Source organism: Microtus pennsylvanicus, chromosome 20 (genome assembly GCF_037038515.1).
Source record: "Microtus pennsylvanicus isolate mMicPen1 chromosome 20, mMicPen1.hap1, whole genome shotgun sequence".
Classification (NCBI taxonomy): domain Eukaryota; kingdom Metazoa; phylum Chordata; class Mammalia; order Rodentia; family Cricetidae; genus Microtus; species Microtus pennsylvanicus.
The window spans coordinates 21,968,165-21,996,067 of NC_134598.1; the positions used below are offsets into that span (position 1 = coordinate 21,968,165).

The 27,903-nt window shown below is 38.9% G+C and overlaps 1 protein-coding gene across 1 annotated transcript in view; it reads left to right on the forward strand.

The window, feature by feature from the left end:
* The window catches only part of Tmtc2 (transmembrane O-mannosyltransferase targeting cadherins 2), a 381,444-nt gene that overhangs the window by 301,725 nt on the left and 51,816 nt on the right, over nt 1-27,903 (forward strand). The window contains exons 10-11 of the mRNA XM_075954329.1: nt 9,243-9,357; nt 19,339-19,402. Of these exons, the coding sequence (XP_075810444.1) occupies nt 9,243-9,357; nt 19,339-19,402 (179 nt within the window). The remainder of the gene's footprint in view (nt 1-9,242; nt 9,358-19,338; nt 19,403-27,903) is intronic.

Consider the following 27,903-nt stretch of genomic DNA (forward strand, 5'->3'; position numbering starts at 1 on the left):
GAGCTCTGGGCCAGTGAGAAGTGCTGTTCCCACTTTCAGCCAAACAAAACACAAGTCTATCATCCTTGAGAAAAAATACGAGTTTGTCCTCTCCTTCTGTGCACATACACACAAACATAAACATAGGCATGTGTGCAGACACATACACACATTCAAAACATAAATATTTATCAAGAAAGAAAAAATAGAGGAAGGCATTTTAAATGAACGCTTTATTAAATCATTTTCATGATGAATTAATCAATACATTCTGATTGTCATATATTAATCCAAAGTAGGATATTTACATAAATATTTTGGAGTTCTTTTGCTGTGAAATTTTCATGTAGGATCTCATTTAATCCCTCAGCAGGCAGATACACTATGGAGCTGCTTCTGGACACTCAACAGAATGAGGAGTTGAAGTCCTTTAAGCCACTGGGAAATCATCCCAATTTCACGGCCAGCTAATACCATTGACACATCACAGTGCTACCTGTGCCAAATGCAATGTCATCACCTCCTACGCCAATATGGGAAACTCACATAAGAGCAGGTTGATAGAGTAGAATGGCATTTAAAGATGACATCAGTCCCCGAAACCAAATTTTACTCTGTTTCTTCTAGAATAGGGTTAGAGGTATCTATGGGGGGGACTAGAATTACAAGGTGCCTGATTACGATACATGCACACAGAAGGCTGAGATTATAAACAAAGAGAAAACTGTGGTGATCTCCTTACTGTGTTATCATAGGCTGCAGGAAAAGGGGTCCATACCTTGTGGTTTTCACAGTCGGGAGAGAACCTGCAGAATATGGACGAGGAGAGGAACAAGGGACAGGACACCAAGAAGAAAACAGGCTCGAGTCAGGTGCCCCACATAGATTTCTTCATAATATCCCTTTTAATTTTAAATTTTTCAGTTTTCTAAAATAGCTGTGCTCCTTTTGTGAAGCATACATATAATGTAATAGTATACAAAATTACAACCAACTTTCTCTGTTTCCCTCGGATGATGTAGAAAAGATACCAGAAAAATTGCAACAAGCAGTTATACATATTTATTCATAAGTATTTATTTGATATGGAATGTAAACTACTTTATAACATTTAGAAATACAGGAAGACTCTTACATGGATTTTCATTTATGTGATGTTTACATGATGAATTCATCAGATATGTATTTAATTACTATCATATGTACTTTTTGTTTATCAAATACAATAGCTATATAAATATTCACATTACTTTTTTTTGAGTGTGTTGCTTAGATGTTTGTCAACCTGACACAAGGTAGAGTTGTTTGAGAAATGAAACCTCAGTTAAGAAAACACTCCATTGGAATGATCTGGAAGTAGGCTTGTGGGGCATTTTCTTGATCGATGATTGATGTGGATGTGGCAGTGAAGTCCTCTGAAGTAATTTCCACAATGGTTAATGACTTCAGTTCCTTATTCTGTTATCTAGGCAGAAGCAGCTCCATGCTGTATATGGCTTTGAGGGGATTTAGTGAGATCCTACATAGGAATATCTCAGGACAAACTACTCCAAAAATATCCATGTAATTACTGTATCACACATCATGGGTGATACTGTCCCTGGAAATGTGGTCCTGGGATGTATAAAGAAGCAGGCTGAGCAAGTCATGAAAAATGAGCCATTTAGCAGCATTTCTCCTTGAACAAAAAAAGCAAACCAGAAACCAGGTGTTGGTGGTGCATGCCTTTAATCCCAGCACTCGGGAGGCAGAGGCAGGTGGATCTCTGTGAGTTGGAGGCCCAGCCTGGTCTACAAGAGCTAGTTCCAGGACAGGCTCAAAGAAAAGAAAGAAAGAGAGAAAGAAAGAAGGAAGGAAGGAAAGAAAGATGAAAGGAAGGAAGGAAGAAAGGAAGAAAGAAAAAGGAAGGAAGAAAAAGGAAGGAAGGAAGGAAGGAAGGAAGGAAGGAAGGAAGTAAGGAAGGAAGGAAGGAAGGAAGGAAGGAAAAGAACACTAGACTACCAAGGAATTCACAACATATACCACCTCCCATGTTCTAATAACACAATAAAATTATCCTGTTGTGAGTCTTGACTATAGACATTTGTGTCCCAGCTGGAGATTCAGCCCTGTCCACAGCAGCACATACAGGGTCAGTCAACCTTACCCAACACATGAATCAGTGAGGAAGTCTAGACTGTACTTCAGTTAGTTTTGTGTTTCCTTTTCTTCATATTTACATCCATTTCCCCCTTTGTGGGGTGATCCGTTGTGACTTTGTATAATTTAAAGGCTTTATCAGGTCAGGCTTTGCTAAGGGGTGGAATTAAGCACTGTGTATGCAAATCCCTTTGAATGTGACCTCATATGGGATTTAAGCAACTAGAAAAGTAAAATAAGCATTGGACGGAGAAGCAAGAAGAGCAATGGATTTGGGACAGTAAACAGAGAAGGATTTTGGTGTGAGATTCAGTAGCAGCCTAAGGATGATCTTCATGAACTTGGTCCAGCCTCTTCTGAACTCTTTTCTGGTTTTTATTTTTTGCTGTTAGTTTTCATTGTTGTGGTTTTATCAAGATGTAGTCTTTCTGTGGACCCCTGGCTGTCCTGGAACTCACTTTGTAGAACAGAGTAGCTTTGAAATCAGAGGTCCATCTGCTTCTTCCTCCTGAGTGGGATTAAAGGCTTGCACCACTACACCTGATTCTGTTCTAGTTTTTACTGGTTGGTTATAAGGATTTACTTATTCTATCATAAAGCCGGTAGCGTGTAACCTCCTCAACAGGTCCTAACAATGGATACTTACTCCTACAGTGTAAAAAGTAGGATTTTTCTGGACCAGTGACTTGTATAGTCACTTCCTTGGTGGCTAAAGAGTTGCCTTTGGATTCTTTTGTCCCCTGAATTCTTTCTCTCTGGCTCCCGTGTGTAATATGCAATATTTTTTTTTAAAAAAAATGAGGCTTCCCACTGAGGTATTCATTGATTAAGCTAAGCCCTTGCCCAGCTTTAGCCTTTTTTTTAATCTTCTGAAGATAAAATATGGCAGATTGTCGAAAAAGCTCTTCATGGACCTCTATTTTTTGTTCCTATTTCATTTTTCTTTTTTGTCTCACTCAATCCCCATCGAATCTATTAATCATTTAAACAGGATAGGGCTCTCACTGCCCCTTTTGTCTCCCTTGTCATTCCCCGTCTTTCTCAACTCCACTATCTCTTATGGCACTCTGATCCCCATTTCCCACCAGACGGCCGTAACAATGTGACTAGCCTTTGGACATGCCGTAACCCTTTTGGAAAGCATCATGGGAGACATTAATCCGGCTATGTAGTTCACCTTCCTGACCTCTTTTCCAGTGGAGTCCAGGACCCTGGCCGGCCGATTCTCTAATCGCTTTTGCACTGGACACTTTCCTCGTGACATGTCCAATTAAGGATGGATGCCTGGCCTCATGTTCACCTAGAGACAAATCCAGGGCCTCTCAGCCTCATGATATGATGTCCAGATTGTTCTCCTGGGCATCATTTCCTTGTTACCTGGCCTACATGGTCTCCTTGCTAGCAACTATGGTTCATTCATCACATTACTTCTGTAAACAGAGCTTTTGTTAAACGTGGGCTGCCAGGAACATAAGAAACAAGGCAAACAGCTAGCAGAGAGAAGGCTAGAACAGTTGGTTTTAAAGAGACACAGCATTAAATGGAAGGGTAACTGGTAGCTCACAAAGATATGCAGTAAGCCTCAAAGAGAGAAACGTCTCCATATTTCCGATGCGTTCAGTTAACAGGCACTATGAGCATCATGCGCAACTGCTTCTCCTTAGGACAGCTAATCTAAATCCTAACCACTGCGCCAGCATCAACCCTCTCCCAGGAGAACTGCCTTTCTTTCCTTTACAATGGAACCACCCCCATGGGAGACTTACTTGCCTCAGTTCCCTCTGCCCACTCATCTTGCTGCCACTAGATGTCAGCAAATTCAGTGAACCTGAATAGTTCCACCTGTTCTCCGGGTTTCCCCATCCTCTGAATTCTTTAGAAAAAGTCCTGAGGTGCACATGGTGCCACTGGAGCGGTGGTCCTGTTTGGTCACACTCTGGATACTGCTGGTGACACTGTCTTCTCTTGGTGAAATCAGTCAATGGTATTATTACCTCTGCCCTTTGCACTTTGTCAAAAATAATGAATTTAACCCATCCCTTCCTATTTGTGTGTTGAACTGTCTGGACATTCTCCTCCCTCCTCTAGTAGATGAGTACTGTTTCAAAATCTAAGATTTCATTTACCTTTGAGCAGTCTCTCCAAGTATAGCTATGTATCTTATGTGCAGCAGGTATAATGTAGATGTCTTGGATAAACCTACAGGAGACACTATTCTGTGTTTTTTGATTTATTTTCTTTCTGTTCCCAGATTATCAATTTTTTCCTATAATACAGCATTAAATGTGAAATGATCTTAAGAGTGAATTTTTTTTTTGTGGTGTTTTAGCAAGCAGTGCCAGTTCCAATTGATTTAGGGAGTCTGTATGTGAAAGTTATACAAAGCAGCATTGATCCTGAATGCTTTCATTTTTTTAACCGATTTCTACTTCACAGGCGGAGCTTTTTAAATCCAGGAATTAATGAAGGATTGATCTTCATAAGCTTGTCATATTAAAAATCTGGTCAAATCCACCAAGTAGTTTAAATGGTTCAGCATGTGAGAAAAATGTTCAAAGCAGAAATTGTTCAGTTCCTACACTGAGAGCTCAGAGACTTGGTCTATCGCTTGCTTTCATCTGATATTAGCCCGTGTGGTAACTTATACTCTCTGTCTCAGGATCTCTTGAGAATGCATCCGCTGTTTAATCATCTTCTGTTTTCCCCATACACAATGATTTTTTTCCCTTGTAATTTCTCAAGTTCGTTTTTCATTTCCTTTTCTGCCCCCTTTTCCTTTGATTTGAGACAATGACGTAAAATGAAGATAATTCACCTTGGTCAGACAACTTACAAACCAAAGAAGTAAAAAAAGTGGTAGGCACGAAACCATTTCCTGGAGTCTGTTCTTGAATTTGTTATCATCGAGAGTAAACGCACCATTATTGGCTATTCCGTTCAAACATCTGTATCTTTCTATCTGTGTCTGTATGTGAGAGCTGGTTATTATGTCCCACAATATAGGGATTATTGCTAGATGTAGGTTATTTTCAGCCTAGCTCAGGCTATCTGCAAGCTAATCCTATATACAGTTGGAATCAATAGTATGATGGAAAACATTTTGTTTCACCATAACACAGTTGTAGTAATAGGGAGCGGCGGGGCTGAGTCCCCAACACCCCAGCCGCCTGCCCGGCTAGCTTTACCCGAAATAATTACACAGACACTGTATTCTTTTAAACACTGCTTTGGCTCATTTCTACCTAGCATCTTCTAGGCTAACTCTCCCACCTGGACTAGCCCATTTCTTATCATCTGTGTAGCACCGGTCTTACCGGGAAGATTCTAGCCTAAGTCCATCCTGGGTCGGAGCTTCAGAGCTTCATCGCATGTGTCTGCCCAGGAGCCGGGAGCATGGCGGACGTCTTCTCCCGAGAGGAGAGCTGTGGAGTCTGACCTCACTTCCTCTTCCTCCCAGCGTTTTGTTCTGTTTACTCCTCCCACCTATCTCCTAACCAATGAGAGCCAAGCAGCTTCTTTTTTTTTAACCAATGACCTTCCTCCATCACACAGTGATTTTCAAAGTATGGGCGTGGCCTAGCAGCATCAGCATCAATTACAGTCCTGTTAGCAATGCAGATTCCAAAGTCTTTCTCAGATTCCTACATGGGAAACAGTCGGGGATAGGATGGTGATGCACTAAGCTAGAAAGCAGTAGCAATCTAAACTTCCCAATCTTTCTAGAATTTGCCACAGTAGATAGATATATTGAAATGACCACCTTCCCCTTTTTCTTGCCCCTCTTTGGCAGGCTGGTTCTATATATATACATCATATAGTGAGTGTTCTCTCAGTCTGAGCTCTAGTAACCACACTGGTGGACTCAAGAACTTCTTCAGGGAAAAGCCACTATGTGTCTCCTGCTGCTACCATCAATCCTCTGGCAGGGATTCCGGGCGCTATTTTGTTAATCCTTCACTTCCCAGTTGTGATGAAGATGACAGGGTTGGGATATCCTCTCCCCTTGGAACTGAAGCAGCCATATGGGGACAATTCTGGCGCTCGCCCTTATTCCAGTATAATTAATATCAGTCTCTTATACTCTTTGAAATGCCTCGGTTTTGATGGGAAATTAGATTATAGTGAATATAAATCAGAAGAAATTCTGGCAACTATTGGAAACTTGTCAGAGAAGGCTTTCAATGAGAAAAGCATATTTAGGATACACAAAAGAAGAAATGGAGGTACAGTGAGTAAGCAAAAGAGAACTAGAAGTTGATGTGCAGTAGCCTTAGCAGTGAAGAAAACTTGCAAGTGGGATGTTCCCGGGGGAATAAATGACTGACATGAAGGATAGATCACCATATGGGCAGCTGAAGCAGTTGGGAGGGTTCAGTCCTTAGTTTGGTAGTAAATGTAATAGTTAAAGCTCACAGTGTGAGTAGTGATAGGTGGTAAAGGATCCAGAAGTGATACTAAAGAATTTTACTTTTGTGAACGCCCAAGCAACATGTCATTTGAGATTGTTTGGCTAGTTAGTTGAAAGAAAGCTGCTTTGACTTTATTTCCCCTTTGTGGTGGTTCTGTGTTTGTAAGGTTTACTAGGCGATTTCCCATCAATTTTGGGCAGTATTCCAAAGAAGTGATCTTTGTGTCACATATCAGCCTAATTTTGTTCAGTTTTGTCTCAGGTATTCAAATTAAGTTGAAAATGCCAATTATTTACATTTCATAATTTATACTTTAATATTATTAGAATGCTAGTGGTGGACTTCGGGGACTCGTGGCCTGTGGAGGCAGAATTATAAAAATACATAGCTAATATGTTACAATACTATTTTTGAATAGTAATACAAATATATCCTAGCATAAAATGTTCAATTGAGAATTTTAACTATACTTATCTATATGGCTAAGATTATGTATTTTTGTTAGTTTTAGGGACTTTGCAAACAGTTTGAAAAGTACAAGTTGTATGAAAAAATAATTTGAAAATGAATATTATTACATGACAATAAAAAGGCATATCTGAGTTGACATAATAGTATGTTGTTTAGATATTTTGTTATTGTACGTTAACAATGTGTGTGTCCCTGACAAGGCCTAAAAGGCTTTTTCTACGGCATGGTGTATAAACTAAGCCCTATGTGTTACTAAATTTCATTGTTTATTATATCTGACTATAAACCTTTCTGTGTCTCTCTTTCCTTTCTCTTTTCCAGCGGGGTTAATGTATTTCCTCTTATTCCCTCTCCAACCGTAAAACAAAACCCTTCCTCGTTCAGTGAATTGTGGTTTCCTAACTCTTAATCTAGGCTATGCTTCAGAGTTGATTGTCTGGAAAAAAATACTGAGCAGTTCTCTACCTTGAACTTTGTTTAAATTGTGCATTAATAATTAATATTCACATGCATTTTTTAATTGAATATTATATTGAGGGTAGATAACAATATGTTTTTCTTTTATGCCCTGGCAATGCTGAAGCATGCATGGGCAACCCGGTATATGATGGTTCTGTTGAACTTGTCCATTTTGGATTTCATGGTCTAAGTTGATGAGGACGACTGGCCAGGTCTCTTCCTCAAGAGGGCACCAGATTTCATTACAGATGGTTGTGAGTCACCATGTGGTTGCTGGGAATTGAAATTAGGACCTTCCGAAGAGCAAGCAGTGCTTTTAACCGCTCAGCCGTCAGACTCTTATACCCATAACTAACTGAAAGATATTTAGCCCAATTCTTTCGTAAAACCATACATGAGGAGATACTGTTCATCATCTGAAGATTATTTCGTTGTTTTGTGTTTTTTAAACTATATTCTTTAAATCTCCTATCTTCTTTCTCTCCATATTGTTAGTATTTGCAGGAAACTTTTGAGAACTGTGTTTTCTATGTATGATTCTCAGAACTTTCTCTGTAATGATTTTGAAACACGGTCTTGCCATGTAACCTCAAATTAATGATCCTCCTGCCTCAGCCTCCCAAATGCTGAGAAACACAAGCATCCAACCACCACAGCAAGCAACTAGATTTATCATTACATAAAATGTATTCTGTTTTTTGGCATTTTTCCTTTCAACTTTCTTCAGCCAGGCAGTGGCTATTAATCATTCCAATTTCTTAAATCTTAGTTCTCATTTTTTTTTTTTGTTTCAGGGCAGGTATTTTAGGTTAAAGGCAGTGGTGACTATTAAACACTTGACAGCAGGCTTTTCCAACAGCTACCCCAGCCAGCATTGGTCCTTTTAAGCATTTTTATGTTGTTTTTTTATTAGAATTTCTTGACTTTCTAATCATTTCTATAGTTGTTGATTTTAAAATGTTGATCTCCAAGGAAAACAGGTAACTCCCTGCAATAGATGAAGATTAGCACATCAACTCCTAAGCCTGCCGGTGCATGGTGGCTTCAACCCAGCTCCACCCCCCTCTGATTTGATCTTAACTTTACTCTCTATGAAACCATGCTTAAATTAGTATTTCAGTTAATAAATCCCCATCTTTCAAGAAACCCCTCTTCACATATCTATAGGCTTAAATGTTAACCTGTTTTTACGTGTTATTTTTGCCGGTATAGGGAGTTTGTAGGATATCACATCACTCTTAAGTTGCAGTTTTAGAGAAATGGATGCCACTAGCTGAAACAATCTTATCCTCACAAAGCTGATCTGCAATAGTCTCAAAATTTCAAGCTTGTTATTACTTATCCCACATTTATTGCAGAGTGTAATTCAGAGTGAGTTACTGCCAAATCTACCTTTCTGTGTCTTTTCAGTAATTTCAGCAAAGAGAAAAAATGATTACCTGAGAATGAATACACCTGTTTGCTTGAATATATCAGGAAGGAGTGTTATTCAAAGTCCTAACCGTTAAAATAGATGCAACTTGCACTTACTGTATTTCTATAACTTTGGTTTTTTTTCCCCTGCTTGAGTAGATTATAGAAGATTCCTTTTAAAAAATACTTTGTGCACACAGAAATCTAAAATCTTTATGATATCCTGTAATTATGGGAAAAGCATATATAAAATATAACTAAAAAAAGATCAGGACATTAAATATTGGCTGCAGATCACTGTTTCCACCGCTTATTTATTATTGTAAGCCATTACCCCCTTTTCTAACAGAACTTGCTTACTTTCCTTGGCAGGTCAGTTTCTTCTGGAAGAATCTCGCCTCACAGAAGCCGCCGAGATGGCAAAGAAAGCAGCCGAACTCGACAGCACCGAGTTTGACGTCGTCTTCAATGCTGCTCACATGCTCAGGTAAGTCCTTGTTTCTGTATTGTCTGAGAATGATGCTCCGGCTTGAAGAAAGCAATTCATTATATTAATTTCCCCACTGCACCACCATAGACTGCACTTTTAAAATGAATCATACTGCCTAGCCAGCTAAAAATTAATAAGAGCTACTTCATTCATTATAATCTATGTGTCCATTGAGCAGGGACGATGAGCTCTCAGAGCCCAGAAAATTATAGAGATATTTCTACCTACCTTTCCTGTTCCCTTCAAAAATTACTGCAGAAGGAGAACTGTAAATGTAAATTTAATAACTGTCTACTTGTATGTCTCCAAAAGCAAACATCTTATCAATTAATAAAATATGTTTCTATGTTTCTGCTATGATAATAAGCATTACTGAGTGTGACATGGGGATATCTTTTAATGTATTGACCATGTGAACAGTTATCAAATACAAATATACTTAAGATACATAAAATACTCAGAATGGCTCCGTTGTCAGCACTATTGATGTCTTGAAGAGATACATTGTTAAACCATTAAGGCTTGCATCTTCTCGAACAGACTACAAGTAAGACTTTAGCAGTCTAAATATATTGCACTCAATGGGTAGCAATTTCTGGAAATATTTTATGTAGCTTTCTGTTTTTCAACTCAATGAAATGCAAGTATTTGTTGTGTATCAGTTGAGATTCTCTAGAAGAACAGATGTGTACATACACACACACACACACATACATACACATGCACACACACACATAGTAGTTATTAGTTGGCTTCTAGGCTGCGTTCCAGTAGGTTTAATAATGACTGTCTACCGAAGGAAAATCCAAGAATCCAGTAGTTGTTCAGTCCAGAAGTTTGGATATCTCAGCTTGTCTTCAGTGTACAAAAAAATTCCAAAGAAGTAGGCTCTAATTCCAGTGAAGGAATGGACTTGCCTGCAAGAGCAAGCAGGCAAAGAGAAGGTGCTCGCTTCTTCCATGCTCTTTCTATAGGCTGCTAACAGATGGTGTCGTCCAGATTAAAGGTGGATTTTCCCACCTCTGAAGATCTGGATTAAAAGTGGGCTTTCCAATTCAAATGACTTAATTAAGAAATAATCCCTTGCAGATGTTCCTAGCCTCTTGGGTTGTAGTTAATTCCAGATGTGGTCTAGTTAACAACCAAGGATAGCCATCACAGATGCTTGCGGTACAAACTGATTTCTGACCCCTTTGTAGTATCTAAACCTATTAAGGATGTTTTGAAAGTACGCATAAATGTTTTTGGTTGCCTCTTGAACACACTTTGGACAAAATATGTCATAATTAGTCAATAGTTTGCCTAATGTCATTTGGTATATGAAGTATCCTCAGAAATTCTAAGCTGGTTTTGAAATCAAGCCATTCCTCAGGAGCATTGTGTTTGGTAAGCACTACGCTTCCTAGCCAGGAATAACACTTGATGACCCTGTCTGCCTTTGGGCTCAGCAAATCTTACTATGCACGGTCTGTGCCACCATTGCTCAGAGCAGGAAGAGCAGAGAATCTGGGCCTCAGTGTCCTCTTGTTGTCCTGAGTCTGGAATTCCATTTTCTTGAGACTGCATCTTATTGGTGAAACCTGAGTCCTATGCTAAAAAGCAAGTTAGGAGATGAAAGAAGTCTGGGTCTCTTGCTTCTTGCTCGGGACTGTAGAATCCACATTGTGACTAATTGCAGACTCTGTTTACAGATGGCGATCCTAAGTGGGCAGTCTCGCTTAATGAACATTGACAATGCATGGCGACACTTTTAGGACTTCAAATAAGACCTAAAAAATAATAGATGCTTCCAGATGAAACCTTTTCTTTTCTGTTGTTTTTTAAAGCAGATTGATTATCATCAAAGGGAAATATCAAAGGCACCGAACATGTTTGAACTCAGTGAAATCGGGTCTACATAGTTTTGTGAGAGGAAACAATTGAATCAACCATTCTGTTGAAAACATTTTGTAGGAAGGGATGTATTCAGTTCTCCGCACCACTCCCAAACTGCCCCAGAACTGGAAGTTGGAATGAGAGTATGAATTTATTTGGTATCTGAGAAGAAGTTAAAAGGCAAGAAAAACACATTTCACCTGGCTCGTAGGCTTTGGTATGAGAGTTTTGTTTCCTTTCCCTTAGTGAACTTACTTGACGAGGGCTAAAGGCGGTGTTGATTCCAGTGTCTCCTGCCTCCTCGGCACTGTGTTGTGCATGCATACCGGACACCTTCCTGTTTCTCCCTGCACATCTGCAGAGGGTACGGTGATATTCTTATAACTGGAGCCCTAAGGGTTCCATCATGATTTCTCAGAGTTGTCAAAGATGAAATCTAAATGTGGTGTAGTCTGGCTACATATAAACGCCTTTTCATTATCACAGGTGCCCTTCATCTTTATAACTTTGAGACTACCCAGAAGCTATGATGCTTACTAAAGGAGGAAGGATTATAGAAGGTGGCAGATTGTCACATATATAAATCCTAAATGATAGCGCCTCTATGGTGTGTTAAAATGCATTCTTTTATGGTAAATCTTGGAAAGTGTGTTTATGAGTTCCTTGTGGAGATTACTCCAACTTTGTATCGATGGAATATTAAACTTCTAAAAATGCTACCGTGGACCATGTCTGTCTTCAGTCACACGACTTAGGGAAATATGCTGTTTTTTTTTCCCTCAGGTATAAGGGTACAAGCTTCCAATGCAGTGAGAAATGTACAACTGTCATTCCACCTGATTCCCATTGCTTTTCTAATTTCCAGAACAGAATGAATATATGAGCAGAATCATTCTACTGCATTTTTTCTGCTCAAACAGCACAGTATTAAATGATTGTATCCTATAGAAACATAGAATTTTTAGGGAATAACTTCTTTATTAGTTCTACTGGAGGTGACACAAAATTTAAATTCTTACATGAAAGCAAAACAATTTCAAGGTCTCTCTCTCTCTCTCTCTCTCTCTCTCTCTCTCTCTCTCTCTCTCTCTCTCTCTGTGTGTGTGTGTGTGTGTGTATAAAGTTAGTCTTCAATATTTTTTGTTTGGCATCCATGAACTCTAATATCTACAGGCAGAATTTGAGTGTGGTGGTGTGTTTTGTACTATATTGGTTTGTTTAGAGAATAATGACCAACGAAGGCATCCTAGCACCTTTTGATTGCATTTGTGATGCTTTGAACGTTTTAATTGATGTCAGATTCGTTTAAAGTATATGGAAGACGTTCACAGGTTCTAGGTACTAATGTGTAGAAAGAGCATAAACATGTAGAGGTTTTGTTTGTTATCTGAAGGAAAACACTTTAATTATTCCTTCAAGGATGTCTAGGTTGTGCGGTTGCTCCATTAATTTTTTTTTTTTATGAAACAAGAACATTGAAAGGTTCACGGCACTTTCAAATTACAGATTTAGCAATGTTCTTCTTGCAGCTACATGTAGGTTGGCCTTCAATTCTGTAAGTATCAGAATCTGACTTTGAGCTCCCGATTCTCTTGCATGTAGCTACCTGTACTGGAAAGAGGCTTGTGCCACCCAATCATTTTCTCAGTAGAATCTTGTTTATTTCATATTGGTATGAGTTGTAAGGTCTTTAAACATTTGGCAGATGAAGTTGATGGTGGTGGGTACCTTTCATCTCAATGCCTCTTTGATATTAGCGAGTGAAGAAGTCACCCAGCGTCCTTGAGAAAATACATGTTCTGATCTAGTGGGTTTGACTGGTCCCTGACATTTTACAGTTTTAACAAGTTCCAGGTGATGCTTACAACATTGATTCATCAATCACTACTATGGGCGATTTGTCCTTCTCCCTATCTCCTCACTCATTCTCCCAGTAACTTCTCCCCTGCCTGAAATCCATCGAGAACATAGGCGATAATTTACTGTGTATGAACATAATGGTTCACTATCAACCAGTCCCTCCCTTGTAAATTTTCAATATAAAACATCATTTACTCCTCCTATATCCAGGCTTGAGTATGTCTTTAGCAGTCCCTGAAGAGTCTGAGACCATGAAAAAAATGGACTCGAAAGTTTATGGGACATGATAAAATGTGTGACCCACGGGGATTATTTCTAAAATTACATCCTGAGCGCTATGGTAGGGTGGCTCAGCAGGCAAAGACTCTTGATGCCTAAGATGAGGAGCTGAGTCCCTTCCCTAGGACCCACACAACAGGAAAGAATGGTCTCGCTCAAGTTGTCCTTCAATGTGCACACGTGTGTGTGTGTGTGCGTGAGCGTACACACACACTAAATTAAGAAAATGCAAAATAATTAAATTATGTCAGTTTTAAAAACACGTATAGTCTCTTTACTTGATACATTTCCTCTTTTCTGATCTCTTTTTTAAAATGCAGACAAAGATTTATAGGTATTATAACTTTGTGATGTCTTGACAGAGTTCTTCTCTAAGGAGTTTATAAGCGATTTATTTCAGATTTTATGTCCCATTGTTTACATGTGTGAGATTCTGGTTTTGCTATTTGAAGATGTTCCGTGTGTGTGTGTGTGTCTTCTGTTTCAGTTTTATTTCCTTTCCTTCTATACAACTTATAGATAGATTGGAATTAGAGTGTAGTTCTTTTTTGAGTGGCTTACAAGCAAGCATCTGGTCATGATAGACAAGAATCTGCAAAGCCAAACTATTATTTCCATATACATTTATGTTACATGGGCAAACATGCCTCTAGTTTTAAAAAAAAATTCTCAGGTGTCCTTTTGGAATATATTTAATATGAAGTAGTGGGAACTAAGCATATTAAGTGATTTTTTTAAATTCACAACTATATAATTGTGATTACCTTATCTTTTTTACATATCATTTTATGACTAACGGTCTTAAACCTGTTTCAAAAATATTTTTTATTACAAAGTAACATCAGAGATAGAAATTAATTATATAAAATGTGTATGTATTTTTACTGATGTTTTATAGTCTTATATATAATGGAATTATGCAGTATGCAAATTATGAACTTCATGACCTTTGTACTGTCTATTATTACTCTGCTGCTAGAGGCTCACTGATGACAGAAAAATTATTCCAAAGTCAAAAAATAATCACTTTAACTGATCATTTTTTGAAAATTCAGTTACTCAATAGTCTAGTTAATAGGGAATACCTACATTTTCTTCTAGTCCTTTAACATTTTTGGCCCTATGTGGGAGAGGTGGTGTGGAGGGTAGGAGATGCTCAATATATATGATGACTAGATATTGTTAATGAGTAGGGGGGGCTCCATCTGAATTTCCCCTTCATTGTGTCTGCTGTTAGTTTAGTTATTCCTTTACTGTCCAGTCACGTGTCTTAACACACTGCTGATTTAAAGACTGAGAGAGATGCCCATCTGGATGAGTGATTTTCTTGCTTCTCATCCGCATCATTACTGGCTATGTAGAGTGGGCTGTAGCCAGAATGATAGACTGTCTGCATCCGGCCTGGGATACTTTGAGTCTTATACTTGTGGGAAAACTTGTGAGATTTTATGGTTATCATATCTAACTATGATCTCCTAAAAATAACAATCAGAAATGAAGAAAAGTATCTGGTACTATTTTTTTTTATTTTCCCTTGTGTTTATATTATTGCTAATAATAGCAGTTACCTCATGGCGTTATACATATTAGATAAATTACTGGATAGAATTTGTATACTTTTGTCACATTAAGAACATAATGAGTGAAATGACCTTAAGCATGTAGGAAAAATATCTATTTTCAGCTACTTTAAATGGGTGTGTATTAACAGTCCAGGGATTCAAGTCTTACACCCTATCCCTATCAATTTTACTCTGGAGGTGCCTGGCAGTATTTAATAAATTCCCCAAATCACAGAGCAGAGTCCTGCTCATTTCTTCACCTTTTAAAAACTGGATAATGATTTAGTCATTTTTGCAATTAGGACTTGATAAGTATTCCAAGGAGTTCTCTTTCAAAGGGAAGCATAAAATATAACCTGTACAATAAAATGGGCTTTGAACACTTCCTCATGAGTTTTCTTTCTTGTCCAGAAAATAAACCAAGAATATTCTGTGCCTAGTACTGACATATTCTTCCCGTGGTTTTCCATGTAGTGTCATAAATACTTTCTGATCAGTAATAAAAAAAGACTTTTTAATAATCAAAGCAAAGTTCTATCATGGAAATTAACTTTGTATGCATATGATGTATAATAAATCCTGTTTTTTCATTTCCTTTAGAATGTTATCAGTTATAATTCTAGCTTAAATTAGTTCTTCTTAGTGTTTTTTTTTTTTTGAGCATTGACCCAGTGAACTAGTTAATTTTTTATTGCTGTGATAGACTGCCCAGCAAAAGTAGCTCGAAGGAGGCAGAGTTTCCCTTGACTTGCAGTTTGAAGAGTTACCAACTATCACGGCTGGGAAGGCATAGGCGGGCAGGAGTTTACTGTGCTGGGCAATCACACTATCTGTAGTGTGGAAAGCAGAGAACTGACGTAAGTTCTTGAGTCATAGTAATGTCCACGGCTCTTTCCAGGTCATCCCACCTCCAGAAAGGCTCCTCCTCCCGAGGTGCCTCAACCTTCTGCTCCACTGGAGGACACCAAGTAGTCACACACATGAGCCTACAGGGGAATATTTCACATTTGCATGCAGCTAAGCTGAAAAATATAATTACTTAAAAAACTCTGAATTGTTTTGAAAATGAGTTGCTTGATATCTTAGAAAGAATTTTTGTCTAATGGAGACCTCAGTTTCTCCTTTGATCAGTACCTGCCTTACAAATTGCAGGTTGTAAAGAACAGTAAGGGTCACCCTTCTACACTTGGTATCTACTGTCTCGTCACACTTCAGAGCGACTTACTTCCTCGTCGTGTCAAGTTCCTCTCATTTCCTACCTCCATGCTTTTTATATCCCTCCAGAGAAAACCCTGCCAGGGCATGACCTAAAGAATTCTGGTTCAGATTTCCAAATGAATCTGAACCAAAGCGAATCTGTAATTTGGTGGAGGGCACCTTCTTTAAGTACCCTAGCGAGGGAAGTTTTACTGTTTTGGACCAGACTTGGGTACATTTCTTGACATGCTGAGGCTGAACTTTGACATTTATGAGATTGTAAACTGCAGTGACACATTGTAACACACCACAAGTCTAGTAGAGCCTTGGCTCAAGGTTTCATTTTGCGTTTTGAGTTTTTCTTTTTTTTTCTTTACTTTCTTTACAACTTCCATTAAACAATAAACATAGTAATGTTTCTGTTTGTTTTTCCTTCAGACATTAGCAAGATAGGCCTGATTCTCCAGAGAGATGTTATCTTTAGTTATCCCTATAATTTATATGTCTGCATGGGGTATGTCTTTATGCCTTTTATTTGTCTTGACCAAAGTGCAAATTCAATTTAATAAGTGAGGCTGATTGGCTTTCTCTTTTAAAGCCTGACTGTGGTTCTCTAATTGAGAGACTTACTCATGGATTCTGATTGTTTCCGTTTTCTCTGTTTTCTTGTTGTCTCAAAAGTTTATTAACATTACAGCTTTAAGGGAAGGCTATTCCTCCCCACTTTTTTCTGCGTGTGTGCTTCATGTATATACATGCACGCATGCCTGTTGCCTGTGTGTGGGCACAGGTGTGTATGAGGGTGTACATGTGTTCACATATGTGTGAAGGCTAGAGCCTAAAGCTGGGTGTCTTCCTCCGTTGATTTCTCTATATGGAGAGAAGATATCTTACTTGAACCCAGACCTAACTAATTTGACTAGTCTAGCTTTTTCTGGAGCTCTTTCTCCCCTCCTGCCTTTGCTCCCTGGGGTGACAAACAGACTGCCATGTCTACCTGGCATTCATGTGGGTTCTGAGAAGCCAGACACCCATATTAACGCTTGTAACCTTTCACCTACTGCGCTTTCTCCTAAGAACATCATTGCCTTTAAAAGCAGACCCCATAGCCGGGTAGTGGTATTGTCGCCCTGTTGTTAATGGTTTTTATGTCATTAAAATTAAACTTTGCATTTTCCCATAGCTTTAAATCTATAATCTACATATGTCTTTACTAGATAACAACTCAATTCAAGCGTTTCTTGTATCTTGTTATCTGCCATCTGGCAGGTCTTCTGAAGCAGCATGGTCAAAGGAGAAAGGAAAGAACACTGTGTTTTGATGGCAAGCTGACGTTTGGTGTACCCTGCTGAAAAGCTGACTGAACCGAGTCTTTGGTGATGAGCAGCAAGCAAGTTTATCTGTTAGATTCAGTGTGAATTCCATTTCTATAAGACAGCTGTGCTACTCCTGGACTTGACTATCAACAAGGAAACCATCTCTGGCTATAGAAGAGACTAAGAATCCACTGCTAGGGCTGGATAGAGTTTTTGCCTAGCATGGGGAAGACTCTGGTCTAATACCCAGTACAAACCCCAAAAGATATCTCTGTGGTTTTAATTATCAAAATACTGTCTAAACCCAGTGACTACAAACTATGATAAAGCATTATATTATTGTAATTGTTTGTGGGAAAAGTCTGGCCTGGGCATAGCCTCATTTCTTGTGCCATTGTGAGTGAATTCTGGCTACCCCTTCATTATTCTTTCTTTACATTTTTCTTTATTTCATCTTGTTTTTGTCTGAATGAAAAATCAAGTGCGAGCATCCAGTTTTCTGAGATTAGGTCATGTGCCCTCACTGGTGACCAAAATGCAAGGAGAGAAATAGTCTGAGATCTGTGTTGTGCATGAGCTTGTGTGTGTATGCTTGCATGTGTGCCTGTACGTGCATGTGTGTGTGCGTGCGTGCGTGTGTGTGTGTGTGTGTATAGAGAGAGAGAGAGAAAGAGAGAGAGAGAGAGCGATAAAGGGACCAAGAGAAAGAAATAGAAAACAGAATAACTTTCTACAGAAAAATACTCACATGCAATCTGTGTATATGAATGCACACGTGTGTATATGTGCAAGTGCCCATGTGCACACAGACAGAAGCCTGAGAAAGACACCACTCCCCACCTCAGTGTTTGGAACAGAGTCTCCTACCTACAGCAGAACTCACTGCTTAGCTAGACTGGCTGACCAGTAAGCACGCAGCATCCTCCTGTGCCTGCCTCCCATGCTGGGACCACAGACAAGCACTGCCATACCATGAGGGGTTGTGGGTTCTAAGAACCTGAGTTTGGGTCCTCATTATTTCACAGCAAGCTCCTAAACTTTAGAGCCATCTCTAAAGTTTAATTACTTTGTTTCTAAAAATATTGTTAATTTTAGTTAGCATAAACCAATTGGTTTCATGATATTCTCACACATATACCATCGTATTTTGTTTCTATTTATCCCTGGCACTACCATCTCATCCTCAACTCTCTCCCTGCATAGTTCTCTTTATGTTTCTATGTCTTATATATAAGTATATATGTGTGTATTCACATATATGTATATATGTGTGTATATATATGTGTGTGTGAGATTGTGTGTGTATCTGTGTGTAAAATGAATATATAATTTCTTAAGTCTCACAAATATTCACTATGTTTATTTTTAAAGTAACACTTAGGGGCTAAAGAGGTGATGATTTTGAGGGTTTATTGCCTTTGCAAGGTACCCAATTTAGGGTCCCAGCATCTATGTCCTACATCTCATAACTGCCATAATTCCAGTTCCAAGGAATTTAACATCTTCCTCTGCCTTCTGCGAGAATCTGCATGCACACGTAACACATAAACTTAGCTAAATATTGACAATTGATTTTTGTTTTAATCTTTTCTTCTGGGTTGGTTGTCATTTTTTAACTGGAAAATCTAAATGTATTATTTGAGTTATCTTGAAGAGGAAAATACTTTTTCCTATGACAAACATGTAAATATAAATTAGCAATACCTAACCAATGGGGTTATGCTAGGTCACCCTTTGTAATACTTTAAAATAATGGTAAGTTCATTTCAAGTTTATTTTTATGGGAACTTACTGTTTAGTCAACGTGGTTGTAATTCTCTTAAGTTTCTGTCAGGCTGCTTCAGTTTTAAAATACATAATATAATTATATTTTATTTTTTCTTTGACAGACAAGCTAGCCTCAATGAAGCAGCAGAGAAGTATTATGACCTGGCAGCTAAACTGAGACCTAATGTAAGTACTTTTTCAATGTCTTCAACCATTGTTGAAGACACCGTCCTAGGGCCTTCAGTGGTGATTGTCATCAATGCTGCCTTCTTTTCCTCCCAGGTTTCTCAGTTGAAGGCCCACTGTTCAGGTCCTCTAATCACCTACGACCAGTTCAAATTTCTTTGTCTTCCTCAGAAATATCTCCCTGCCTCTCCACCCCCCACCCCCGCTTTGTAGATCGTGAAGAACTTTCATTATCTCGTATGGGTTTGATTGTTGTTAAATACCTTTTGTTTGGGTGAATCTTCAGATTAATTCCTTGAAGGCCTTTTTTTTGTTCCTCTAGTGATAAATACTTATTGTTTGTCTCCCACTGCATTTAAACCGTCAGCTGTGTGCCCATTTCAGATTCTAAAATCCTCATTTTTAATAACTCGGCTTTGCAAGTTTATCAATAATGTTTTCATTACAAGTTTTCCCAGGGTAGTTTCGCTAGCAGAAAGGAAGATGGATATAAATTAGGTATCATTACTGTTGGAATGGAATTACTATTTATTTTTCCAGCAGTCTGACAAGCAGGATTTTTCACTGCAGCGAATTCCGGTCCTGAACATTTATTCTCATATACATTCTGCACCACTGTCCAACAGCAAAGCCTTCTTCTCCCCTTTTCTCCAAATGCAGACCGTGCATTTGAGAAGTGCAGTTTTCAAACAGTGATGGAAACCCATGCGTGTGTGCAGTTTACATACAAGAATCAGTCTCATTTTGTTAGAGCATGGCATCTATTGGACAAATAAGTAGAAAGGGGCTGCTTTAAGAAGGAGGCAGAGATCCGAGACCATGGGGTGTATTAGGGAAGCAGTACGCTCAACTAATTGACATAGTAGCATGACTCTTTGGAGGTGTAGTCTTGTGAGAGTAGAGACCTATGAGGGACCAGTGTGTGTTTCCCTAAGATTTAACCACGATGAGCTTAACCCTGTATATAAATCTGAAGTTCCATTTATATTTATATTATAATGGACAGAAATATATTAAGGTATCACTACAAAAGATTTGCATAACAAGAGTGTATGCATTTATTTAAGATTTATGACAAAGGAAATCTTCAGAAATGAAAGCCCAAAGAAGGAGAGGAAAGGTTTTGTGTGTTTTTTGTTTTATTGGTTTTGTTTTGTATCTAAGGGCTATTGGTGTTGAAATACAACTGGCAGACGGAGGAGGGGGATGCAGATATAATAGATGCAGGGGACGGCAGCAGGCTCAATACACTACAGCATCCTGCTCATTCCCCTCATCGGAGATAAGGACGTAAAGACCTGCCTTAGCACTCCCTTCACAGGAGAGAACAGGGGAAGGCCATAGGACCACCGTGCTTCTGCACTCTTCTCAATTCTCTCCGTCTCCACATACTCAGTTTTCCAAGATACCATGTTCCACGGCAGCTGTTCTGAACCACTTCCCGTGGTTACAAGATAACTGAGGAATTGGCAGGCTGTTTACAACGAGAGGAAATAATCCTAACAGCAAGAGCAATGACGGCTAAAGTGTATTGGACACTCATTTGTCCCTCTCTTTGCTAGACACGTCACGAGAACTTGCTTATTGCAACTCGCAGCTGCTTCTGTGGTCGCGGCGATGCTGAAGGGTGGAGAAGTTAATGCTTCACCTGGCAGCAGAAACTTTAGAGAGTCACTTTGTCATTTAGCCTCCTGTAGAAAGCTTAATGGATTTTAAAGGGGGTAGTGAGGAGGATGCTGTACCACAAGAGGAAACACACATCATTTATCTGGAAAGCCAGCGTAGCAGTCAACTCTGCTTTGTATGTTTACTAAGTATCAAGTACTATGCTAGGCACAAGGCACAGAGCCTCCCAATCAGGAACTTAGTGTCTGAGCAGAAGAGAAGGAATAAACAAGAAAACTAAGTAATCTCTCAGGCAGTGGTGTGTGTTTGGAGGAAGACGAAGCAGTATGGGGGTTAAGAATGCAACAGAACAAAACATTTGTAAGTGTTTAAGTTTGATCCCATTGGGTAGTTTTCCAAACAGAGGTGTTAAATAGAAAGTCTTAAGCCTGCAGTAGCTTTGAAGGCAAGCAATCAAGGCCTTTGTTTTCTTTCTCCATTTGTCTTGCTCAATATAATGTGTTCTAAGCATATGTAAACTACATGATAATTAAGATGAAGTTTTAGCCATTGAGAATCAGTCTGCCCCCACCCCGCCCATGGAGTGTCACTTTTATGTTTGCTGTGTGAATGGTTGAGTGATGGCCTTTATCAGAGTATAATGGAATAGGGAGAAACAAATGTCTGAACCCGGAGCCTCTAAAACAGAAAAGGGCATCTATCTAGGTAGCACAGACTGCGGGCCTAACTTGTTGTTGTTTTTTTTTAAAATGACTACAAAATCATAAAATCGATATTTAATCTCCAAGGCAAAACCTTTTTCCCAAGAGATCCCCAAGTGTTTCATTCCCATGTATGCTACAGATTGCTTTTGAAAGTGCATTTTATTCAAACAATCCGTTCCATATCTGGCAAGAGTACGTTTTATGGGATTTATGATAAAGTTCACATTTGACAAAAAAATGATACTATAATTAATAAATCAGCAGCTGTGCATTTTTCCCTATTTATTTTCTAATCGTTTGGGTTTTCAGCTGATACTCTTAGCGTATGTTCGGTGTCACTGAAGCCAGGATGATGGCATTACAAACCATACCAATAGTATAATTCTACTCTGAAACAGAGAACTGTCTGAACAACTTAATCCTGCATTTGATCTAAATAAAAACACCTGCCTAACATTTATCTTGCTGCTTATTCCCTTTGTTCATAAAAGCTTTCTTGTCCCTGCCACACTTCATTGAACAAATGCCATTGTCAGTTACCTGACTATATGGGAGGAGAGCTAATGGATATCAATTCTTCTTGCCTAGTTGAACAGCTTCATTTCCTGTTCTTTTTTAGTTTACACATCTGCACAATCAGTCCATCTTACTCTTACTTGTCATAGAATTTCTTTTCCGTTCGCTGGCATAATATCATTGCCAATGTATGCATCAGCCTGCTGTAGGAGGATAACCGAGAGTCTAACAATGCTCGTGTGAGGTCATGGCTGTGTAGCATGCCTTGTGTGATGACTCTTATTGTTACCATGTTTAAAAAGTCATCGATGGGGCTGGAGAGACATTTCAGTGACTAAGGACATGACTTCACCTCCTAGCAGTGACTTCAGCACCATCTCTAACTCCAACTCCAGGGATGCCCTCTCCTGGCCTCCGTGGGCACTGTGCTCATGGACGCAACCTCTTCTCTCCCCCGCCCCCTCATGTGCATACACATATTTTTTTAAATGTTTATTTATTTATTATGTATACAGTAATCTGTGCATATGCCTGCATGCCAGAAGAGGGCAACAGACCCCATTACAGATGGTTGTGAGCCACCATGTGGTTGCTGGGAATTGAACTCAGAACCTTTGGAAGAGCAGACAATGCTCTTAACCTCTGAGCCATCTCTCCAGCCCCCCATACACATAATTTAAAGCAAAATCTTCCTAAGATACACTTCTATCTTAATAATGAACTGTTTTCATTACTTTTAATACGTCCTGCAATTTAATTATACAAAAAGCATATTGTTTTACATCATTTATTTTGAAATGAATTGATCTTTTATAGTGTAGCGCCAGTGAAAAAACAGTAAAATACTGAAAGAGGACTAGATGGTTAGGATTATAATATAGTTTTTTATTGAGTTATATTGAGCTCTACATTTTTCTTTGCTCCCCTTCCTGCCTATCCCCTCCCCTTCAACTTTCTCCCAAGGTCCCATGCTCCCAATTTACTCGGGAGATCTTGTCTTTTTCTACTTCCCAAGTAGATTAGATCTATGTGTGTCTCTATTAGGGTCCTCATTGCTGTCTAGGTTCTCCAGGGTTGTGATTTTTATATTTAGGTTTGTCTGCCTCAGCAGTGTTCAATACATTCCCTTATTGAAGTACGTAAGTGGAGAATTGTGATTGTTGACAGCACACATCATAGGCATGTTTCTTGCTGCAAAGTCTACGCTGTCTCAAAATCTCATTCTGTTGCTATTGTGGAGAAATTGCTCTAAAAGTAGATTACATTGAAGCATTTTTACAATAAGAAAAGGTTTTAGGGCTTGTCAGTTTTTGTTTTTATAAGTCAGCTGAGCTCTGAGTGGAATCCACCGTGTGACAGTCCTTTTCCATCTGCCTCCCCCGTCCACTTATGCACAGCAAAAACTGCTGACTCCCGAGAAGTAGAGGGAACATTTAAAGGAAACTGCTTTGTTCTTTGATTGGGAACGAAGCCAAAGTCTGCATTATCATAGGGATAAAAGAATTTAATGTGAAGAATGGGGGAATTTGCATGGGACAAAGTCACCTGTCTTTGCTTGACTTCTCATCCACCCTGAAGTCCAGAGGACAAAATGCCCTGTGCTTGGGTTTCCAGGGTAGACTTGTTTATGGTCTATACTCATGCCAGTCAATTTTAATTCAAATGTCAGCATTATATATGACTCTATATCTAATGAAATAGAGCTTCCAAGTTATAAAAATTTAACTCTGACCTTGGGAAACATACAACCTAATGTAGGAAAGCCAGGGGAAGGGAGAGCATGTAAATCCCCATCCTCGAATATCAGAGCAGTAAATAATGCTTTCTCATAAGGGCTTTGTGGGGGACATAAGCTGGGTGCTGAATAAATGTGTAGGAGAAATTACTTTGATCTCGGTTGAGCTAAAAGGGTTTTGAGTTGGAGTAGGAAAACTTAATAAATCCTGTAATGATAGAATTCTTACAGGAGATTTTAGCAAGAAGAGTAGAAGGAAGAGAATTTTGGCAGTGGGGTTGGGTCATGAGTCATACTCATACATAGGCCACGAGAATGGTAGGAAGATGATAACTCCTATAAAAACAGGTGAGAGACATTGAGTATCCCACATAAAGATAAAGAAGTCTGGCTTCTGTAATTTTGACAGACAATATGGCATAATGAAAGTAATAATTAAGATGACATGAAAATTTGTATTGTGTTCAGAAAAGTGGGATTGGGAGACCCAACCTTGATAAGATCAAATAGAAGATCATTGTAAGCTTAAGTCAGTCAAGAGTAAAAGCAGAGATAGAATGGAAAAAAAAACATATAGAACCTAGCATGTGAATATGAAAATTAGTTCTTTACATAAGTGCTTCAAATTTTGAATTAGGTAACTTGGAAACAAAAGAATTAAGACAAATAAGGTCATCCGAGGGTGTGTTTATTTTACAAATACAATCCTAAGTTTAGACTTAGCACATTCTGAATGAATGTGTGACTGTATGGGTTTGTGTCGTTTTATGTGTGCGGTACATGCAGGTGTAGGTGTGTGCACATGGAAGGAGAGGTTGTGGAGGCGAGCAATTGATTTTGTGTGCCCTCTTCTATCCGTCTCCGCCTTAGATTCAGAGGCGCATTCTTTCACTGAACCTAAAACCCCTCAGTTCCTCTGGGTTAGCTGGACTAGCTGGCCAGCAAGCCCCAGAGATCATCATGTCTCCACCTCCCTAGCTGTGAAATTATAGATGAACACAGAAACACTTAAGATTTTACATAGTTGCTACAGAAAAAAAAAGCCCGCTATTCGTGTCCTCTTGGCAAAAACTGCCCTGGCTGAGCTGTCCCCGAAGCCCTATCCTAAATTTCTGCTAGACCTTACTTTCAGGAAGCTATTCAGAAAACATGTATAGGTAAGGATGAAGATATGGATGTCATCTGCAGAAAGTAATGTTGTATTAGCAAAATGAATAAAACCAGGATGGAAGAGAAGGCATGAAAGGGAGGAAAAGCATCAAGGTCCCAACCCTGGGAATTGCTACATCTGGCTGTGAGGTGATAGAAACATCAAAGACGGTTACAGGGTTTAGAAAGCCGAGCGGATGAGCACAAATACTGACAAGGACATGGATGTCCACTGGGTCAGAGAATAAGATGCCTCTGGTGGCCTTCAACACTCCATTTCCATACTAATGAGGGAGAAAGTTCTCAGGTGTGAAGAGAATGAAGAATTAGTTACAGGCCTCATTAGACATTATCCTGTAAGAAAGTTCTAGAGAGAAGAATGAATGGATATAAAAACATATAAATTCATTAAAGAATAAAGATAGTTGTCTGGAAGTGTACACACTCAAATGTGATAGCAAAAAGAATCTGTCCATATAGGTGAGCGAATGAAGAAAATATTGAAGTCTTAAGGAATTCGTTTCTCTCTGGGAGACGAAAGAGAAAGAATGTGATCTGCTGAGGTGTACTTGGATGACGAAACTGGACAGGAGAGGGGTTGTGATTGCGCGGTAAGGAAGGACGCAGAATGTAAACTAATGCAGTTGCCCGCATTTGGCCAGCTGTGAATCCCAAGTAGAGAAGGGCTGAATCTGAGATTAAGTTCTCGTGGCTTCCTGTAAGCTTTGCGGTGCGCCAGAAGTTGTATTTCTTCGGCGTCTCTAGTAGTCATACAAACCAAATAGCTGCCTGTTGAGGCGTTCTTCATGCCTCTAAGTGGACTTCTGACGTCACTGATAGATTGTCCTTTGGACTCAGCCTTCTGACATACGCTACATGATTTATTCATACTCTACATTTCTCTTTGGTATAATAATTCATAAATATTTTACAAGTGTATTCATTGAATGAAAATTAAATGGAAAATATGTCCCCTAGATTATTTAATCAAAAATATCATGCCTGAGTTTTACTTTTCCCAGGTTCTTAAAATTTAAGAGGATCCATGAATTTATAAGCAAAAGCTGGAGCTATCTTCTCTCTCTCCTCTCCTTCTCTCTCTCTCTCTCTCTCTCTCTCTCTCTCTCTCTCTCTCTCTCTCTGTGTGTGTAATTATATGGAAAATATTCAAAATGAGATATGAAATGTGTTTACTATGACAACGTGCATTTGGTTAGATAGCCTGACTATTCTGTAATATATTACTTTTCATTTTAATGTATCATACCTGTTTATTGCACACATGCTTATAAGAGAAGTGGATGGATCAGCATTAAGCACCAACACTGGACCTCAAGGAGGGAGTATTTAGAATGATTTTGGGTTGTTCTGATATAAAGAGTATAAAATACACTGGGCATATAGTTGCTTTCTGTTGGGAATTCTATTTCTTAGCCATAATTAGAACAAGAGACCATGAAATTAGGTTAAGCTAGACCGATTCAGATTTGACTATATAAGGGATATTTTTTGGAGATAATTATTGAGATCACTGCTTTGTTAGGGGAAAAAATGACAGGGTTAATAATAATTTGCCTGGGAAGCAGTTAAACCACATTCATGCTTATAAGTGAGGGAGGAACTGTCTGGCTGCTCTGATGTGGAAAAAAATATATATCTGTATCTATGGACTTTTAGGCACTGATTAAATATATATGGAAATCACCAGATCAGTTGTGCAAGTCAAAACTGTTTCAATATTGGACATAAATCTCTCACAGCTTTTTCCATTTCAAATATATCTATATTTTATAGTTAGAACATGAATGATGTAATACGTCAAACTAAGGAAAAATGCAAGTTCTAATCAAGGAAGAAAGTATTAGTTTGCCCCATATTTTAACCTAATTATGTTCCATTGACCCGGAGATGTTATAAAGTGAAGTCTTTGATAAACTTTCATTTCTCAAATGTAGTTTCCCATTTTTTTTATTATATGTTCCATTCTTAAATAGCTCTCCTCATATTTGTATGGTTATACAATTTTAGAAATCAAATAACTAATTCTTGTCTAACTTCCGCCGGATCAGAGTCGCTGTTCAATTCTCTGAAATCTGACTCCACCCGTATCTCCATGGCGACTTTTCTCTCTGGAGATCACTTTTTCCCCCCATGAGACTGTGCTGTGCCTTTTATTCTGACAAGTTGCAAAGTCTAGCTTTCTGGTGCACTCATTTCTTCCTGCTTACATTTGAATTTCTTTCTGTTGCATACAGTTTTGCAAATGTTAGATAAACCAGAACAACAAAAAAATATGTACCTCTGAAGTGGCTACAGTTCTCCTCTTGTTTATCTGATTTTTCCAAGTCACGTAATTAGAAGACACTGGTGGTAAGCGCAATCCATTTGTTTGCTGCTGGCGTGGGCAAGTTGCAGCCCACTCTGCGGCAAGATTATTTGGGATGACCTGAGTTCACGCTACAGTTCCGGAGGCATTGTTGGTTTTCACCGTCCACATGCGATCAATTTTAAAGACAGTTTGAAAAATATGTATGTGTGTGTGTTTGTGTGTATTGTTAGATTCACAGCAGAAAAACCCTTCAGTGGAGGTAAGAAGTGGGTAGGAGCTTAAGCAGCTCTTGGATATAGAGAAAATCAACTAGAGTATTCTAGTTTAAGGAACATCCAACCTTGGGGGATTTCATTTAATTACATTCTCCCCGGCATGTTTATTTTTACTGCCGTTTCTTTGGGGTGGTACCCTGCATGTGGAATTGTTGCTGTAACCGTGT